The sequence below is a fragment of the Primulina eburnea genome, chromosome 14 (assembly GCF_022965805.1).
Source record: "Primulina eburnea isolate SZY01 chromosome 14, ASM2296580v1, whole genome shotgun sequence".
NCBI lineage: Eukaryota > Viridiplantae > Streptophyta > Magnoliopsida > Lamiales > Gesneriaceae > Primulina > Primulina eburnea.
The window spans coordinates 22,153,324-22,170,558 of record NC_133114.1 but is presented as its reverse complement, the minus strand read 5'-3'; the positions used below and the strand labels follow the sequence as shown (position 1 = coordinate 22,170,558).

General features: G+C 38.1%; 1 protein-coding gene across 1 annotated transcript; it reads right to left on the bottom strand.

Moving 5' to 3' along the window:
- Positions 1-14,086: 14,086 nt before the first annotated feature.
- Positions 14,087-16,588, bottom strand: LOC140811260 (uncharacterized). Its single transcript, XM_073169128.1, has 2 exons — positions 15,302-16,588; positions 14,087-15,175 (listed from the first exon to the last, which is right to left on the bottom strand). The coding sequence occupies exons 1-2, from the start codon at positions 16,586-16,588 to the stop codon at positions 14,087-14,089; spliced, it is 2,376 nt and encodes a 791-aa protein (XP_073025229.1).
- Positions 16,589-17,235: the final 647 nt, after the last annotated feature.

Sequence of the window (17,235 nt, the reverse complement as noted above, 5' to 3'; positions counted from 1 at the left end):
CGCTTGTTTGAAAATTGTTATGAGTCCTAAGGGCACACTGCCAATAGGTTGTGTTTAAGGGATAGAAATTGAGTCATTTAAAGGTGGAACGTAGGTTGGAACCGAGATAGGCCAAGGATGGGTGAACATATGGTTTTCTTCATGGATTTTCCTTGTGTTGGGGTCGGCTAGGTGGGAGTCTTACGTGCGACTCAGCCAAGGCTTGGGTAGGGACCTTGCTCGCAACAACTCGAGGCTAGGAGGAGTCCTAGGTAGGCTGGAGTCTTGGCTTGGGCGAGGAGAAGCCATGCGCAAACCCTAGCAGATCCTAGGGCGTGCGCGCGCGGCTACGGGAAAGGGCAGGGTCTCGGGCTGGTCAGGGCTGGTTAAAAGCTGGTCCAGGGACGGCTAGGGGTGCGTGGAGTCGGTATCTAGAGCCAAGATGAGTCCTCTAACGGCTGGATTCCTCATCGCGCAAGGAAGAAAGAGACATCTATGAGTATGGCGCCTAGGCTTTAGCGTGGGCTGGGGCCTAGTGCTGGTCCACGAGGGTTAAGTAGGGTCCACAGGAGGTCTGGTTATGGGATGGCTCGAGGTGGCTCGGCCATGGTTCAAGGAAATCGAGAGTTGGCTCGAGATGGAAGCTAGGGTTCGAATTATGACTAGGAAAAAGAAAACGAGTTCGAACCATGGTCCACGGGGTCGGTTCATGGTTCACGAGGGTATTTTAGGGATAAAAAGTTTATGTTTAAATTTGGAAAGAAAATATTAAAGTTGGGGTTAATTCAGAATTAAAACGCTTTACGAATTATTAATTAACAAATTAAATCAAAAAGCATACGTTTATGTTAAATAAAAATATAAAAATTATATTTAATCTTAAAAAATTATTTGGAACATGCTCGAATAAAAAAAAAGTGAGTAAAAGTCAAAAGTCGAGAATTTTAGGGTCCAAGGGAAAAATAGTCATTTTACACTGGGTAGTACGATAAGGGTTAACAATGTCTTGAAGAAGCATAATGCATGCTAAATGATATTTTATAATGTTTATGATGAAAATATGTGATTTTATGAACTATGATAAAATTGTGAAATTTTTACTATGAAAATGTTATTTTACGAAATTGGAAAGGACATGATATTTTATGATTAAAAGGAAACGAAAAATATTTGAATGATGTGAATTGACTGTGAAAAAGAGGATATGACATATGATTTTTGGGAATATCTTGATGGATTAGACCTCAGAGGGAGCCCGGATACGAGAAAAGGCCACAGAGGAAGCCCAACGATCGTATTTCCATTTTACGTCGGTGTCTAGTTCTCGTTCTCATGCGTAATGGTGAGCTAAGACTGATCAGTCAACGAGGATAAAGGATAGTCACTTTCAAGGATCAAACTTCACCCAAAATGATAAATAATGGAAAGATTTACAATTTGACGATTTATGATTTATTTATGCTTACAAGTTATTTTAAATAAAAGTATTATTTTAATGTATGTGCTTATATATGTATTATTTTTACTCTTGTTTAGAATGTGTTGAGTCGTTAGACTCATTAAATTTGAGTGTTGTAGGTGATGTTGATGATATTGAGGGAGGCACTGATGCTTGAGTGGATCGAGTTCGGCAGTACACTCCCGAGTTCTGCAGAACTTAAGGTCACTAATTTACAATCAACCACGAGAGTTCTTTTCTTGTCGGTTTTTCTACATTCTTTATTATTGCATTTAACTACTTGTGTCTAATAGGTTTTATGTCTAGTGTGTCATCTAATGCAATGGAGACATTGCATGCTTTTATTATTGGGGGTGGGTAGTCATTCGTTAAATTTTATTTGTGAGAATTAGTTAATGTGTGTAGTTTCATATTTGCAATGTCATTTACGTGTGTCAAATGAGAATGAGCATGTGGTTTATGATTGAGAATGGATAGCCAATGAGGATATTGAATTGATAACATACAATCTTTTTTGTTGGTATCACCTCATTGTTTAGCACATACTCAGTGTTGATGCATGAAAATTTTGATTGGAAAATAAATATATTTTGCACGTATGTTGGCCGTAGAAGATTGCATGAGGTAGAGAAATTTGAAATTTCTTGTGGGGAATTTGAGATTCATTAGGTGTGAATTGAATTTGAACACGTTCCTTGACACGAACACTGACTAGCAGAACGAAGGCGAGTTAGGAAAATTTCTTTTGAACCAATGCATTGTACTGAGCCTATTGAGATATATGTTGTTCAATGCTTGTCTTGCATCAAGCCTTATATATACACCCCTGAGATTGTGTTGAACCATATCTATATTTGCATACCTCTTGCTCATATCTAAGGGATTACAGAAAAACAAACGAATTGTGCTGCACTTGTGAAAATAACAAAGTTTTGCAAAAATAACTTTGGAAAAAAAAGATGTAGAACCCGTAAATTGGACTGCGTATAAGCCATGCATAATTCTAGTATTTTAAATGATTTTATTTCATGAGTATTTAAATGATTTTCCTTAAGTTAATTATTTTGTGTAGTATTTTGATTTTTATCATTTCAGTTAATTCAGTGAGGCCGGACTGGAGTTGGAGTTTAGAGATAAAATTTAAGATTTAGAAATCATTTCCAGAATTTATTTTAGCTAACAAGTAAGTTAATTTAAGTTAGTAAAGAAGTTTAAGGAATTATCTAAGTTACTTGAGGTGAGTAGAAAATAAATTCATTTAAGTTCCTTAATTAAGGGGTTAGTTCACTAAATTAATTAAGGGATAGGTAAGGCTCTTAAAGTATTAAAATTTATCAACCAACCAATATTTCCTTCCATTTATTAGATGAATTTTCGGCCCCCTTAGATGACTAAGCTTTACCTTTCCAACTCAACACCTTTGACCCATTCTTTGTTGTGTTAGCATACTAATCTTTTTAATTATTAGTCAACCTTAATTAATCAATTAATGAGCATTATCCTAGTCTAGATTAGCAAGGAAAATTTCGGTCACCTCCTTCTAGATCCATCCAATGATCATTTGATAGCAACAAGAATTCAAAATTCAAAAAGGTGGAGACTTGGTCTTGATTTCTCCCTATATTTTGCACCCATTCTCCTCACCCTCTTAACCACTATTTTCCCCCCTCCATTACTTCGAAATTGAGAGAGAAAAAAACGTGAGCACCATAGCAAGGAAAAGAGGAGAAAATCGAGAACAAGCAAGGTAGAATATAAAGCGCTCCACCTCCTCCGCGTCGGATCGTCTCGTTCTTTCGTTTTCTTTCAAAACGAAACCAGGCATGGATATATTCTTCCTTTACTCTTCAATCAAGTCCTAATATCATTTATTTTCATTACATGATCATGTTTTATTAAGCAAAAACCGAAACATAGCAATAACTTTCAGAAAAACCACACGCAGAATTTTCGATTTTCATGATGCTCTTCACGGGTTCTCTTGTTTTGATGTTTCAGGTGGATGGCTCGACTCCAGGCTCACTAGGCTACATCTAGACACATACTACGGTGTGTAAAGACCATGTTGGTCCATTCAAACAAGCCCCATGCATGATGGAATTCGAATTTGACAGCAACTCTTCAATCTTGGCCCTTTTAGTTTTCGGAAAATCTGTTGTGTGCTGTCAAGGGGATGGATCTGATCTGGGCTGCCACAAGGCATATATCCATGATTAGATCACTTCCCTAGAATTTCTAAGACGTGACTAAGTCGCCCTTTTGGTGGCTTGGCCCATGGTGAAACGGTTTTCAAATAAATCAACAGGAACAACCCTTCCCCATTTCGGCCCTTCTTTGGTACAACATATGGGTTTCGAACTTGGTGGATTGGTGTGGATCTTGGTTTGCCTATGGCCCTTAGCCACGGTTCATACCATACCCCAAGATGTCTAGATCGTTCCATGGTCAACCAAATGGCCACTGGAAAGGTCCGGTCCATGACAGCAAACGAAGCAAAACTCCCCAAGCGCGCATATTACGTTCTCGGCTAGGAGTGTGGTCTTGTTTATGATGTGGTTCGGATTGTGGCTGGCCTAGGGCCCTTAGCCATGATTCACACCATTCCTTGGGATGTTGGTAAGATGTTTTGGTCGGTGGTTCAAGCCCCAATGGCCATTAGCCTCGCAAACGATGCAAAGAAACCAAAGTACAGTTGCTGTATTTTTGGACAGCAACTTGCTGTGACGGTTCAGTGGCTCGTTCGAGTCCTCAGTTGGCTTTTAGCCCATGGCCTTGGACTGGAAAGTGCCTCATCGAGTTAGGAAGGTCATGTTTTTGGCCGTTTGTCATTCGGATCATTTTTGAGGTCGTACGAGAATTTACGGTGCGATGTGCCAAATTGACTCTCGAAAGAGCGTTTCATATTTTGGCCTCCATTCACCTAGATTTCGACCCTCACCATTTTAGGAGCATAATCTCATCATTTTAAGTGTATTTTCATCATGACTATATGATGTTTCAGTGTTGGTTCGGGTTGGTTCGGAGTCATGATTAAATACGAAGTCATTAGGCGCACTTGTCTCATTTTTGGATGTTATTGCATAGTTTGGCCCCATAAATCTATTGCATATTTTTCACGGCATTTGTAGGGTGCAGCGAGCCTGGGAGCGATCCAATCCAAGTAGAAAATTATTACAAGATATTAATTGTGTGAATTAATCATATTACGTGCAAAAATATTCATTTTGAGATTTATGCGATATTGCTTGTGGTCACTTTACTATTATGATTAAATCCGGTCACCAGTTACCGGTCAGTTCAGTTGTTACACCCAGTATACTGTGGCAGTAGTCTGATCAGACGTAAATCCGGTCACCAGTTACCGGTCCGGTCCCCAGTATCGGTCAGCTCAGTTCAGTTCAGTTCAGGGACCACTTGCGTAGACCATAATCTCACCAGAAAATTATTACAAGCTATTTCAGTACAGGGCTCCAAGGAGCAAACATTTTTACTAAGATTTTTCAGTTCAGTTATGCACGTATTATAATTGCTCATGATAAGTTATTTTCACGTATGCCTCATGACATGATATTTTTATCCCATGCAAATTTTACTATATTATTTACTCGTTATTTACGATATATGCATGTTGAGTCTTTAGACTCACTAGACTTGATTTTTGTAGGTACTGATGATGTTGGGATCGAGGGCGGGGACCAGTGAGATAGCTTGGGTCGGCAGTAGTGGCACCCGAGGACCTCAGTTTCAGCACTTGCCATTTTTTTGATGCTCAAATATTTTATCAGTTGTTGAATACTTTAACTTGTTATTTTGGCAAGTAATAATTTCTTCCGCTGCTATTTTGAACGTTAAACATTTTATCAGTTTTTGGTATGAATGAGGCACTCCATTTATTTTAAAAGAAAAATTTTAAATTTCCCACAAATTTTCAAAGTAAGGATTTTTAGGCCTTTATAAAAGAGATGTAAGATGTTGGGGAGCCAAATAAAAGAATGAAATTATATTCCTAGGCTAAAAAGATGGAGATGTATGAAGTCTAAGAAATAAGATGCAAAATCTGAATGTGCACTAATTGATATATCGTTGCGCTCCTTTCTTTTTACGTATTTAATCACGTTCAAGGTAAACCTGACTCAAATTTTGTTCTATGCCTGACAAGTAGGGGTGGGCGTCAGGCCGGGTTTCACGGGTTCGGGTAGTTCGGGTCGGGTACCTGAAATTTTCGGGTAGCACATTAATTACCCGAACCCGAACAGTATTCGGTGCTACCCGATGGTTCAGGTACCCGAAATTTCTGTAAAATTTTCTCTATCTCCCAATATATATTTGATGATATCTACAAAAAAAAAAAGTTGTAGGAAAATCATCAGCCTAAATAAAACATTCCAATCAAAGGCAAAACAACTTGAATTCACCATAGACAAAAAAATACATCACATATTAACCAATCCAATCATCTTCGAAAGTAAAAAACATCAAATTTTTCAAATCATCAACAATAAATTAAAACAAGAAGTAAATAATCTTCCAACTTCCAAGCTAAAGCATCATCTGTCCAAATATATCATCTTCCAATTCAGGACTGACTCAAAGACTCAAAATCCAATCCAATCAAATCAAAGTACCTGAAATATTATGATTTTATTAGTTTTCTAAGATAATAATTATAAAAGTAGATAAATATAAAGAATTCACAGTAATCGAATATAATGAATTAAAACTCTAAAAAACTTACAGTAATCGATTGTTGATGTTTTTCATAAATATATATAAATTATGATTCAATCCTTCCCTGAGTATGTTAATTCTATGGAAAAAAAAAAAGCAAAGAGATTAGTCATTAGAGAATAAAACATAACCATTAAGAATAAATATAGAAAAGTAAAGGAGAATAAATATGCCTTTCTCAAGTATTTCGATTTCAACCAAATCTTCCTCCACGCATATTGTCTTAGAATCCAACCTTAGCCAATCTTGGGTACATACCAAAGCTTGAACTATTCTAGGAGACAATGAGCTTCTAAAAGCATCCAAAACACGACCACCTGTACTAAATGTTGATTCCGAAGCAGCAGTGGAGACAGGAATAGCTAAGATATCACGTGCCAATCAAGAAAGAATAGGAAATCTGGGAGAATTGCCTTTCCACCACTGAAGGATGTCAAAATTTTCATCATAATCCTCACGATCCTTACCTAGATATTTCTCCAACTCTGACTTCACATATTCTTTTTTCCCACCAAGTTTGTATTTTCTAAACTCATCTTTCAAGTATGTTTGAGAAGTCCTTGAATTATTAGATAGAGAATCTTTTGAAAATGATGTAGAACCTAATGCAGAACGTATCGGACTTCCTGGAGTTCCATGTGTCTCTTTATAATCGAAAAAAATTTCTTGCATTCTTCAATTTTTTCTTCATCATCGCGCTCTTTGTGATATCATCATACATTGTATCAAATGAAAACTCAACAAACTCTAATTTGTTATGAGGATCAAGAATCACTGCATAATACAACATCATGTTCATTTTTTCAATCGAACCCAATACTTGTCAAACTTATCTTTCATTTTTCTTGACATTTCACTTAGTTCAAAATCATGGCTTACTAACCACTGTTTTAGAAGCATGTCAACAGCACTTATTTCATGAAATATGATGTTTGAAGTGACATATAAAGAGCCAGAAATTGCCAAAGTGAGCTTGTAGAAGTGTCCAAGAAGCTTGACCAACAAACTAGCACTTTCCTAATCATATTCCGATGGAATCCCATCATACGGTGGTTTCAAGAGATCATTCACGTAGGCAAGATCTATATCGGCATATGAATAAAATGCTCTTTTCAAAGATATTGCTGAATCTAACATTAGATATGTTGAGTTCCATCTTGTAGGTACATCAAGACTTAAAAATTTCTTTTTATCTATCTTTTTGATCTCAACACATTCACAAAATCTTTTATACCTTGCTGGCGAGTTTCGGACATACCTCACTGCTCCTCTAATTCGAGAGATAGCTAAATGTTCGTCTTTCCCTTTCGGACCATCCTGCACAATAAGGTTGACAATATGTGCAATACATCGCATGTGTAAATATTTTTCCCCTAAAATATTTGTTTTCCAATTGTCAAACTTTTTTTGCAAATATGTTATTGCACCATCATTTGATGAGGCATTATCAACTGTGACGGTAAAGATTTTATCGATTCTTCAATCAAGTAAACATTTTTCAACTGCTTTACCCACATCGTCACTCTTATGTCCAGAAATCGGACAAAAATTCAAAATTCTCTTCTGCAAAGTCCATTCATCATCAATGAAATGAGCAGTTAGACACATATAATTCACTTTTTGTATTGATGTCCACGTGTCTGTAGTTATAAAAATTCTTGGACCATGTTGTTTCATAAAAGACATCAAATGCACTTTTTCATTCATATACAAATTATAAACATCCTTGGTTGTTGTCCTTCGAGATGGAATGTTAAACATTGGACATGCAATTGACATGAAGTGTCTAAAACCTTTGTTCTCAACTGTTTTGAATGGAAGTTTATCGACAATCAACCAATAATTTAGTGTAGTGCCTCTCTTAATTTGTTCTGATCAAATTTCCAAGTAAAATTTTGCACTTATGTCGGATCATCTTTTGATGGTTGAAAAGAAATCCGAGCATGATTAGTTGCAACTTCATTAGGTTTTTTTTACAAGAAGCGAAGTGATTCTGCAAAGGTCGAGTCGTCCCATGTATTTTTGGATCTGCCTTAATCTCTCTACAACAATATTTGCACCTACCTTTTTGCACCTTGTCACTTTCACAATAGAATTTTTCAAAGTGTTCCCAATATTGTGATCTAGGGGTCATATCTTTCCTAGCTCTCTTTTTAGACTCGGGTTTCATTTCATCATTATCACCCTCGTGATCTAAATTTTCCACAAAATCAGCATCATTATTCTTGTTCTCATCAGCATTTTCAGCTTCTTCGATTAGATGATCTATTACACTATCCATTTACACAATAAATTTCTGAAATCCAAAATATTCAATAAGATAAGCCGAATAATCACATCATTGAATTCCCACGGGCAATGTCCCAGCAATACAGTAAGCAAAAGGTTTTTTCAAAGACAATACATGGCAGTGAATCAAGAGGACCACATTCTGTCTATGCAGTGAATCAAAAGGTTTTATTGATCAGTCTAAGAAATTTGTTGGTAATCCAGTATCATAAAAAAGAACACCGTATCATAAAAAAGAACACCAACCATAAAAATTAATTCTTTATTTTGAGTGAATCAAGAGGACCACATTCCAGTCCTCTACAAATACTAAAGTTACCATATCCCTTGATCCTTAGTTTAGTGGAAGAAAGAAGTTTTCAGATTCCTTGCAAATAACCAATCCGAATTTTTTATATCGGGTTCGGGTTCCTACCCGAGCAAAAAATTAAGACAAAAAACCGACCCGATCGGTTAATACCTGATCGGGTCGGGTCGGATACCCGATCACAAACGCCCACCCCTACTGACAAGTCCTAATTGTCTGTGTTGTGGGTTATAAATTAGTGAAAATGATGCGAGAGAGGGATAGTTACACCAACATGTTGATTAAAGTCTCTCACAACTTTGAAAATTGAACTATTGAAATGCACCATTCTCGGACCAACGTTAGACATACGTTTAAATTCATGAAGGTTTGTAGTGTGTTAACTTTTAGGTGATGTGCGAAAACTATTGTTGTGCATTAATTGATGAAGATTATGTTGGATATTCTCTGAGGCAAATTAGAACCATGAACGCACCAGCACCGTCTAGCTACTTCTTGTTTTTTTATGTCTTGTAACCTATCTTGCTCAGATCGAGCAAAATGTTAGTATGAGGAGATTGATAGGTGTCCTTTTTGCATAATTTATCATGTTAGTTTTAATCTATTGTCGCATAAGTTAAGGATATCGAGTTTGCATTTTTTCGTTTTATTCATAATTTATGCATATTTTTTGCCCTCACATGTTTCGGTTGATTTGTAGCCCCAGCGTGCGGTCCTCGTAGCTCACTATCTTGCATGCTAGTGCAGGTACACACTTTTGCCAATAATTTCTTTTTTTTTTTTAGCAAGTCCACCTACAAATCAATCGAAACAAATGAGGGGCAAACAGAACAGAACTTACAACTTTCATGGCTGATCATCCTCTCGGACCAGCTACTGATCATCGCCTTGGCCAAAACGGAAAACTACAGACTCGATAACCTAAACTTGTACAATAATGGATTAACATTAACATGGTAAAGTATGTAAAAAATGACAGCTATCATACGGCTTGTATCGATCACTATAAGAAACGTTCGGTAACTAATCTGGAAGAGTAGATATTGAGAGGCATACTCTTCCACTAACATATTTCAATTAACCAACTGATTGAACTCAAATTTTTTTTAGAATAATAAGATGGGGCAAGTATTTTTAAATAAAGGGAGTACAAAATTCATTTCAAGTAATTATTTGACCAGATTTTTGATTGCTTCCTTTGTGGCTTCCGACCACACATGTGCCCGATCCTTGATAGGTGTCGTTTTTACGTATTTTATGTGTTATTTTGATTCCACTTGTGTATATTTATATTATTTGGAGTCTATTTTTGGTCTTATTATTCATATTATCCATACTTTTTGTCCTTCACGTGTTTCGATTTGATTTGTAGGTGATTGTGGCGCAAAAGAAGAAAACGAGCCTGAGTTGCGAGGACCTCGCTCTAGGGCATGTATTTTTGCCCGCCCTAGAGCGCCCGAGGCAAAGAAAAAGAATAATGTTGAGCATCTTGTGCTAGGGTGGGTGATTTATGCCACCCAACGTGCTCGACGTGCAAGAAAGAATGAAAATGCGAGCAAGTCGTGCTAGGGCATGTGATTTTTCCCACCCCAGCGCTGCCCGATAAGGAAACATGATTTGGTGAGACTCATTTATGAGTTATTGGACTCTAGGCTATATCCCATCCCTAATGCGCAAAATTTAGCATGGTTCATTTCATTTTTGAGATAAACATCATATTTACATAAATGAGGAGCCGCCACCAAGTGGAGAGCGAAAGGAGCTGCACAAAAAGTCAACCGATTAATAATAACTCAACATCAATTTCTCTTTTCTCTTATATTTTAGTTAGGATTTAGAGGACCATACCCCAAAAATTATATTTTGATTTCTTTTTTAAAATTTAATTTTGTTTTTAAGTATACTTAATTATGTTATTGGTTTTTATTGCATCCTCGGAGTATGATAAACTTCAAATTGGTTTTACATGTTGTAATTGAGAACGAGATGATATTTTATAATATGATAGAGTGACATAATCCATGGTTCTACAACTTGCATTGACAAATGAGATTGGATACATGTTGATACTAATAGTCCAATAGATCGAAAGTTCGAGGATCTCACAATTCGTTAATACGATACAATTATTAAATTACACAAGGAAACTTAGATATTGTATTATGTTAATTAGATTAATATAAATTGACATATTATTTTGATAAATTATGGAATCTCATCGAAAGCATGACATACGAATTAAGATTCAATCATTATAAGAGATTCAAAGGTAGATGAACTGAGATCTTAACAATTGTTTATTTAATCATTTAATTTATATTGTGCTCGGTATTTTTTTATAACAGATTTAATTTGGATGACTAATTAATCCATTTGTCGTTTTAATTAACTAAAGAATTGTACTTATGATAAATTTGTCTAAGAAATATATGTTGGAACAATACTCATATTTTGTACACCATAATATAACTTAAATCAGGCACTTGCGACTAATTTGAACTTAAAAAATTAATTTTATCGGTGAATTTATAATGCAAGAAAAGTTCAATCAATCCTTGCTTTGGTAAACAGCTAACTCAAGTTTCAACTCTGGTGTATACTGCACTATATTAAATAAATTGTTCATTCTTTTCAACCACGATGTATCCTTGTCACCACTTTCATTCCCAAAGAACTTTGGGAGACGAATATCTTGGAATTGAGCAATCACTATCCATTTCACTCATTCTTTGAGGCAACTATTGAACCTCTTGAGCAACATCCACATTTTTTGCTACATGTCTTTCTGGACTGGTTGGTGGATCCTTTTCAGTTCTACCTCTCTGTTCAAAATTTGAGTTGTCTTTCCTCTAGGACAGCCACGTCTACCTCTGCCAATACCATAAATTACTCCTACATTATGTGCTTCAGAATCTTGCATAAATTCTTTCCTCTTTCCGCCTCTTCCTCCAGGTGTCATTCTTCTGCTAGGCACAATGATTTAATTCACATGCACAATAATAAATAAGCATTGAAAAGTTCAAGGATATATAACTTAGCCTACCACGAAATGATAACCAAGTGTCAACTTACTTAACTACCAGCCATAAATCAACTAAGTCAAATAAATATAGCAAATAAATCAAATAAGAGCAAGTAGTCAATCAAACACCCAATCATTTTATTTTGTCTAGAATTGAGTGTCTTAAACTCTAATTCGACCATGTTTAATGTAAACAATAAAAACGAATAAAAATTTCCATTTGATCTTACAAAAATTTCGTCATTATCTACCCGTAAATATGACAGACCGAAAAAAACAAAAAACACAACAACTTGTTTATACTCAAAAATAGAGTCCAATAAATCAAAACAACGCCAATCACATGAAGACCCGGCTAGGATTGATCACAACAAATAAAATCCATCAATCAAGTGTATCAAAATAAAATACATGGGGCATCTTTCAGGAAATTATTCAATATGCAGTATAAATATTTAGGAACTCCAAACTCAACACGAATCAATTCACTGGGATCCACTTGAAAACACTCTGCCAACTGCATCAGGACAACCTATATAACCTGCTATGGAATCACAGGACAACCCACAGCAACCCTGAGAGACAGGGTCAAACCTAAGTACGAAGATCTAATAAATTAAAACATATATAAATGACATGTAGATAACCATTGTAATGAAATGCATGTAGGGTACCAAAGAATCTTGAGTATCAATCTGAACCAATGAATCCATGAAAAACAATAGTGTCCACATGTGTCGAGGGTGTGACATGTCATGTAATCCCACGGCCTTGCACATCTGCATCGGAGGTGTCACTCTGCTGAAATACTTGACCCTTCTGCTAGTCATCAGAATTGTGATGCTAACACGCCCTGAGCTCTTATGTGTAAATATCTCATCCAATGATAAAATAAAATCATGTAAACAACGGTGTTATGACTTAATATTAACCGGTGCTCAACCATGCATATAATTAATAGACTATTTCAATTTATCAAAAAACATTTTTTTATTTTAATAAATGAGGAATAATCATAAAATGCATTTCAATATCACAAAGAGCACATGATTACATTATTTACATAAAAGTAGTCAATACACATCAGCTAAATTACTTGTCGTTGTAGACATCGTAACCGAAATGGTCAATTCGTACCTTCTTCGTCAATTTTAATTACCACGTTAATTTATGAAGTTTTTTATGCTTCCTGGTTATCCAAACCTGTAAGAAATAATTTATTTCTATCAAATAATTACTCATTTCAAAATAAATACTTTAGAAGCTCAACTCTTAGCCATATACAAGTTTACCATTTTCATATTGTACCTAGGCTTAGTTTATTGGTCATAACAAATCTCATACTTAACCAAAAATGTACTTACCATAAATAGCTGCAATCCTAACTCAATTTCTCATATTACATCAGAAGACATCAAATTGAGATTCGATTATCTTAACAAGCTCATACACATGAAAACAAAAACCACGCGGAGCAGGTTCTGAGTCATATTTCACGTTCGGTACATAATAGCATAAAATTTGTATATAACTCATTTTTTAGTCAAATCAAGTTCCGCCGATTGGAAATAAAATATAACTTGATTGGGACCAGATTCAAATTCTCATTCCTTTGTTCACAAAATTTAATTGAACACACTGACTTGAGTTTCGGTAACTATGAAAGTTTCGGTAAAATATTCCTAACTGTTTCTGATGATACCAACTTTTCCCTGGGTCCGGTCTGGTGAGCTTGAACTTCAGATCAACAACTTTTGAACCGGAGAGGATGGAGAACCACCGGTTTGTACAGATTAAGGGGTACTGGAAGGTGTCGAAAATTTTCCCGACACGGCCACTTCGACCTCTTGATCGGATATAGGAACAGAGAAAATGAGAAGATTCGATAGGTAGTAGTGGATATATCTCTCCTTCCGTGATTTTAGCCAATGGTTCGGCTTCCGCCCATTTAGAGAAATAATCTACTGCTACTAATAAGAATTTCCTTTGACCTGTGCTTATGGGAAATGGTCCCACAATGTCTATGCCCCATTGATAGAAAGGGCAAGGGAAGACAACGGACCTCATAATTTCGGCTGGTTGCCATTGTAAATTAGCATGCTTTTTACAATTATAACAGGATCTTACCATCATTAGTGCATCTTTTTTCATGGTTGGCCAGAAGAAACCTGCCATCAAAGCCTTCCGAGCCAAAGCTACACTCCCTAGATGATTACCGCAACACCCTTCATGGATTTCTCGAAGGACGTAACCAGCTTCTTCTGGACCCAAACACTTCAAGAGAGGTCTAGAAAAAGATCTCTTATACAGTATCCAGGAGCGAGAAGCGAAGTGCCCTCCTCTTGACTTCTCGAGCTCTTTTTGATTTAGCCAGGACTTTCCCATGACATAAGTATTGCTGAATCTCGTATCTCCAATCTTCTTCCAACATATCTACTTTCTCAACTAGGAGATGATCAATTTGCGAGACAAACTCTTGTCCGACTAGCTCTGGTTCCGGGGGGTGATCTAGAGAACTGGCCATTTTGACCAACCTATTTGCTGCTTCGTTCTCAGCTCGAGAGATTTGTTTCATGATTAACTCTGAGAAGTCCTCCTTAGCTTTTTCAAAAGCTGGTGCGTATCTGACCATTTTCTCATTTTTCACCTCGAACTTACCCTTACTTTGCTGTATTACCAATTGAGAATCAGAATATAGGACGGCTCGAGTAACACCCATGCTTCGAGCAGCCCTTAGCCCGACCAAAAGTGCTTCGTATTCGGCCTCGTTATTGGAGGATCGGAAGTTCAGCCTTACCGCAACCTTGGTCTCTTCCCCCCAAGGGGATATCATTACGATTCCTACCTCACTTCCTGTTCGACAGGAAGAACCATCCACGAAGATCTTCCATTGTTCTTCCTCCGCTACTTGAACAGTCTCCGCCAGAAAGTTAGCTAAAGCCTGGGCTTTAATAGCAGTTCTGGGCTCGAACTTGATAACGTATTCACTGAGCTCGGTGACCCACTTAATCAATCTTCCTGAGGTATCTGGATGTGAGCCAATTTTCCCCAAGACGCTGTTAGTGAGGACAGTGATAGGATGTGATAAGAAATAAGGCCTCAATTTTCTGGCCATGATGACGAGGGCCAAGGACAACTTTTCCTGAGTAGCATAATTGAGCTCTGCTCCCTTTAAAGCGTGACTCACAAAATAGACTAGTTGATGAACTGCATCATCTCTTCTGACTAAAACCGAACTTGCAGCCTGAGGAGTGACTGCCAAGTACACGAAGAGCTCCTCTCCAAGGACGGGTTTGTTCAGGATAGGGAGTTCCCTAAGATAAGTTTGCAGCTCATGCAATGCTTTCTCACTTTGATCATTCCATTCAAAATTTTTAGTTTTCCGAAGTACCTTAAAGAATGGGAAACTTCGATGTGCGGATCGAGATATGAATCGGGCTAGAGCGGCGATCCTTCCCGTCAATCGCTGCACTTCTTAGATGTTTCGAGGAGAATCCATAGAGGATAGTGCTTGCACTTTTTCTGGATTAGCCTCAATGCCTCTGCGAGTCACCATGTATCCCAAAAACTTCCCCGTCTGAACCCCGGACACACACTTGCTTGGGTTCAGCTTCAACCTGTATTCCCGCAGAGTATGAAAAGTCTCATCCAGATCCATCACAAACTGGTCGACGACCTTGGACTTGATCAATATATCATCCACATAGACTTCAACGTTCCTCCCAATCTGCTTTTTGAAGACCTTATCCATAAGCCTCTGATAGGTAGCGCCAGCATTCTTTAACCCAAATGGCATTACTACATAACAAAATGTCCCCTCGGAGGTGATAAAACTGACCTTGCTTCTGTCCTTTTCCGCCAAGGGAATTTGGTGATATCCTTGATATGCATCGAGGAAACAAAGGAGCTCGTGCCCTGCCGTGGAATCGACCAATTGATCTATCCTCGGGAGAGGATAACAGTCTTTAGGACATGCTCGGTTTAAGTCGCGGAAGTCCATACACATCCGCCATTTTCCAGCCGACTTAGGAACCAATACCAATACATCTTTATTGGACGGACACCAAGCAAATACATCTTTATTTTTCTTCAGACACTGGACCAATTTCTCTTTCAAGGGCTCTTCCAAGGTCCGAGCTATCCTCACGCCTCCGGATGGGGGATTTAGGATAAGCTCTTCACACACGTCTTCCGAAATAACCTCCCCTGCTTCTTCGATTAGATGTAGTTGATCGAGTCTCCTGGACTCAGGTCGGCTTGGATGCTCAATTTTAACCGATTTCTGTTCAACCCTTACTTCTTCCACATAACATTTTCGAGAAGTCTTCTGATCTCCCTTAACCTCTCCTACCGCTTCTCCGACAGGGAACTTGATTTTCTGGTGCAGTGCCGAGGCAATTGCCATGAAGGCGGCCATGGCTGGTCTTCCCATAATAACATTGTATGATGACGGGGCATCAACTATCACAAAGTTGATAATTAGGGTTTTTCTGGTATCCCCACTTCCCAAAGAGAGAGGGAGATTGACGACTCCAAGGGGGTGTATTGCGTGTCCCGTGAATCCAAACAAAGCTGTGGAGATAGGCTCTACCGTGTATTCGCCCAAGTCCATCTGATCCATTGCTTCTTTAAACAGAACGTTGACAGAACTTCCGGAGTCCACAAAGATACGAGCAACTTCGTAATTGGCGATCATAGCTCGGATAACCAATGCATCATTATGTGGGTCGGCCACCCCCTTCATGTCCTCGGGTCCAAAAGTGATCACTGGTCCTGAGCGTGCTCTGGTGTTGCTAATCTCCATGTTCTCCAATCTTCTGCTGCTAGCTTTCCTGGCTCGATTGGAGTCTCAGTCTGTAGGCCCGCCCGATATCATATTAATTACCCCTCACGGGGGTGGTTGTTCCCGAGGCTCTGTCCTTTGCATATTTGGGTTAGTATTTGGAAAGTTTTCCCTTTGATTCGGCTCCTTCTCCTTTCAAGATGAATTTCCTCCCGAGTTCTCTTAGGGGGTCGGTGCCCACCACCTGGACTGGCTAGAATCGCTTTCATTTCTGGATCTCTCTGGATGATCCGTTCTATTTCTTGATTCAAATGATGACATTCATCGGTAGTATGACCATAATCCTTGTGAAATCCGCAATACTTTTCTGACCTGGGGTTACGAGGTCCTCTGTCACTACTCCGAGGTCTTCGAATGAGTTGTCGTTCATCACACAGTTCCAATGCTCGGGCTTTGTTGACTTTCAAAGGTGTGTAAGCGGCGAATTGCCCAAGCAACGTGGGTGGTTCGAAACGTCCGACCCTCGGCGCGAGGTCGGTGGATCGGACGTCTAGAGTAGCCTTGGCCGAGGCCTTTGGTTCACTCCTCCTAGCCATTTGTACTTCTTCCTTGTTCATATACTTATCTGCCCTCGCCAAGAGTTCTTCAAAAGTAGCCGGGGGCTTTTT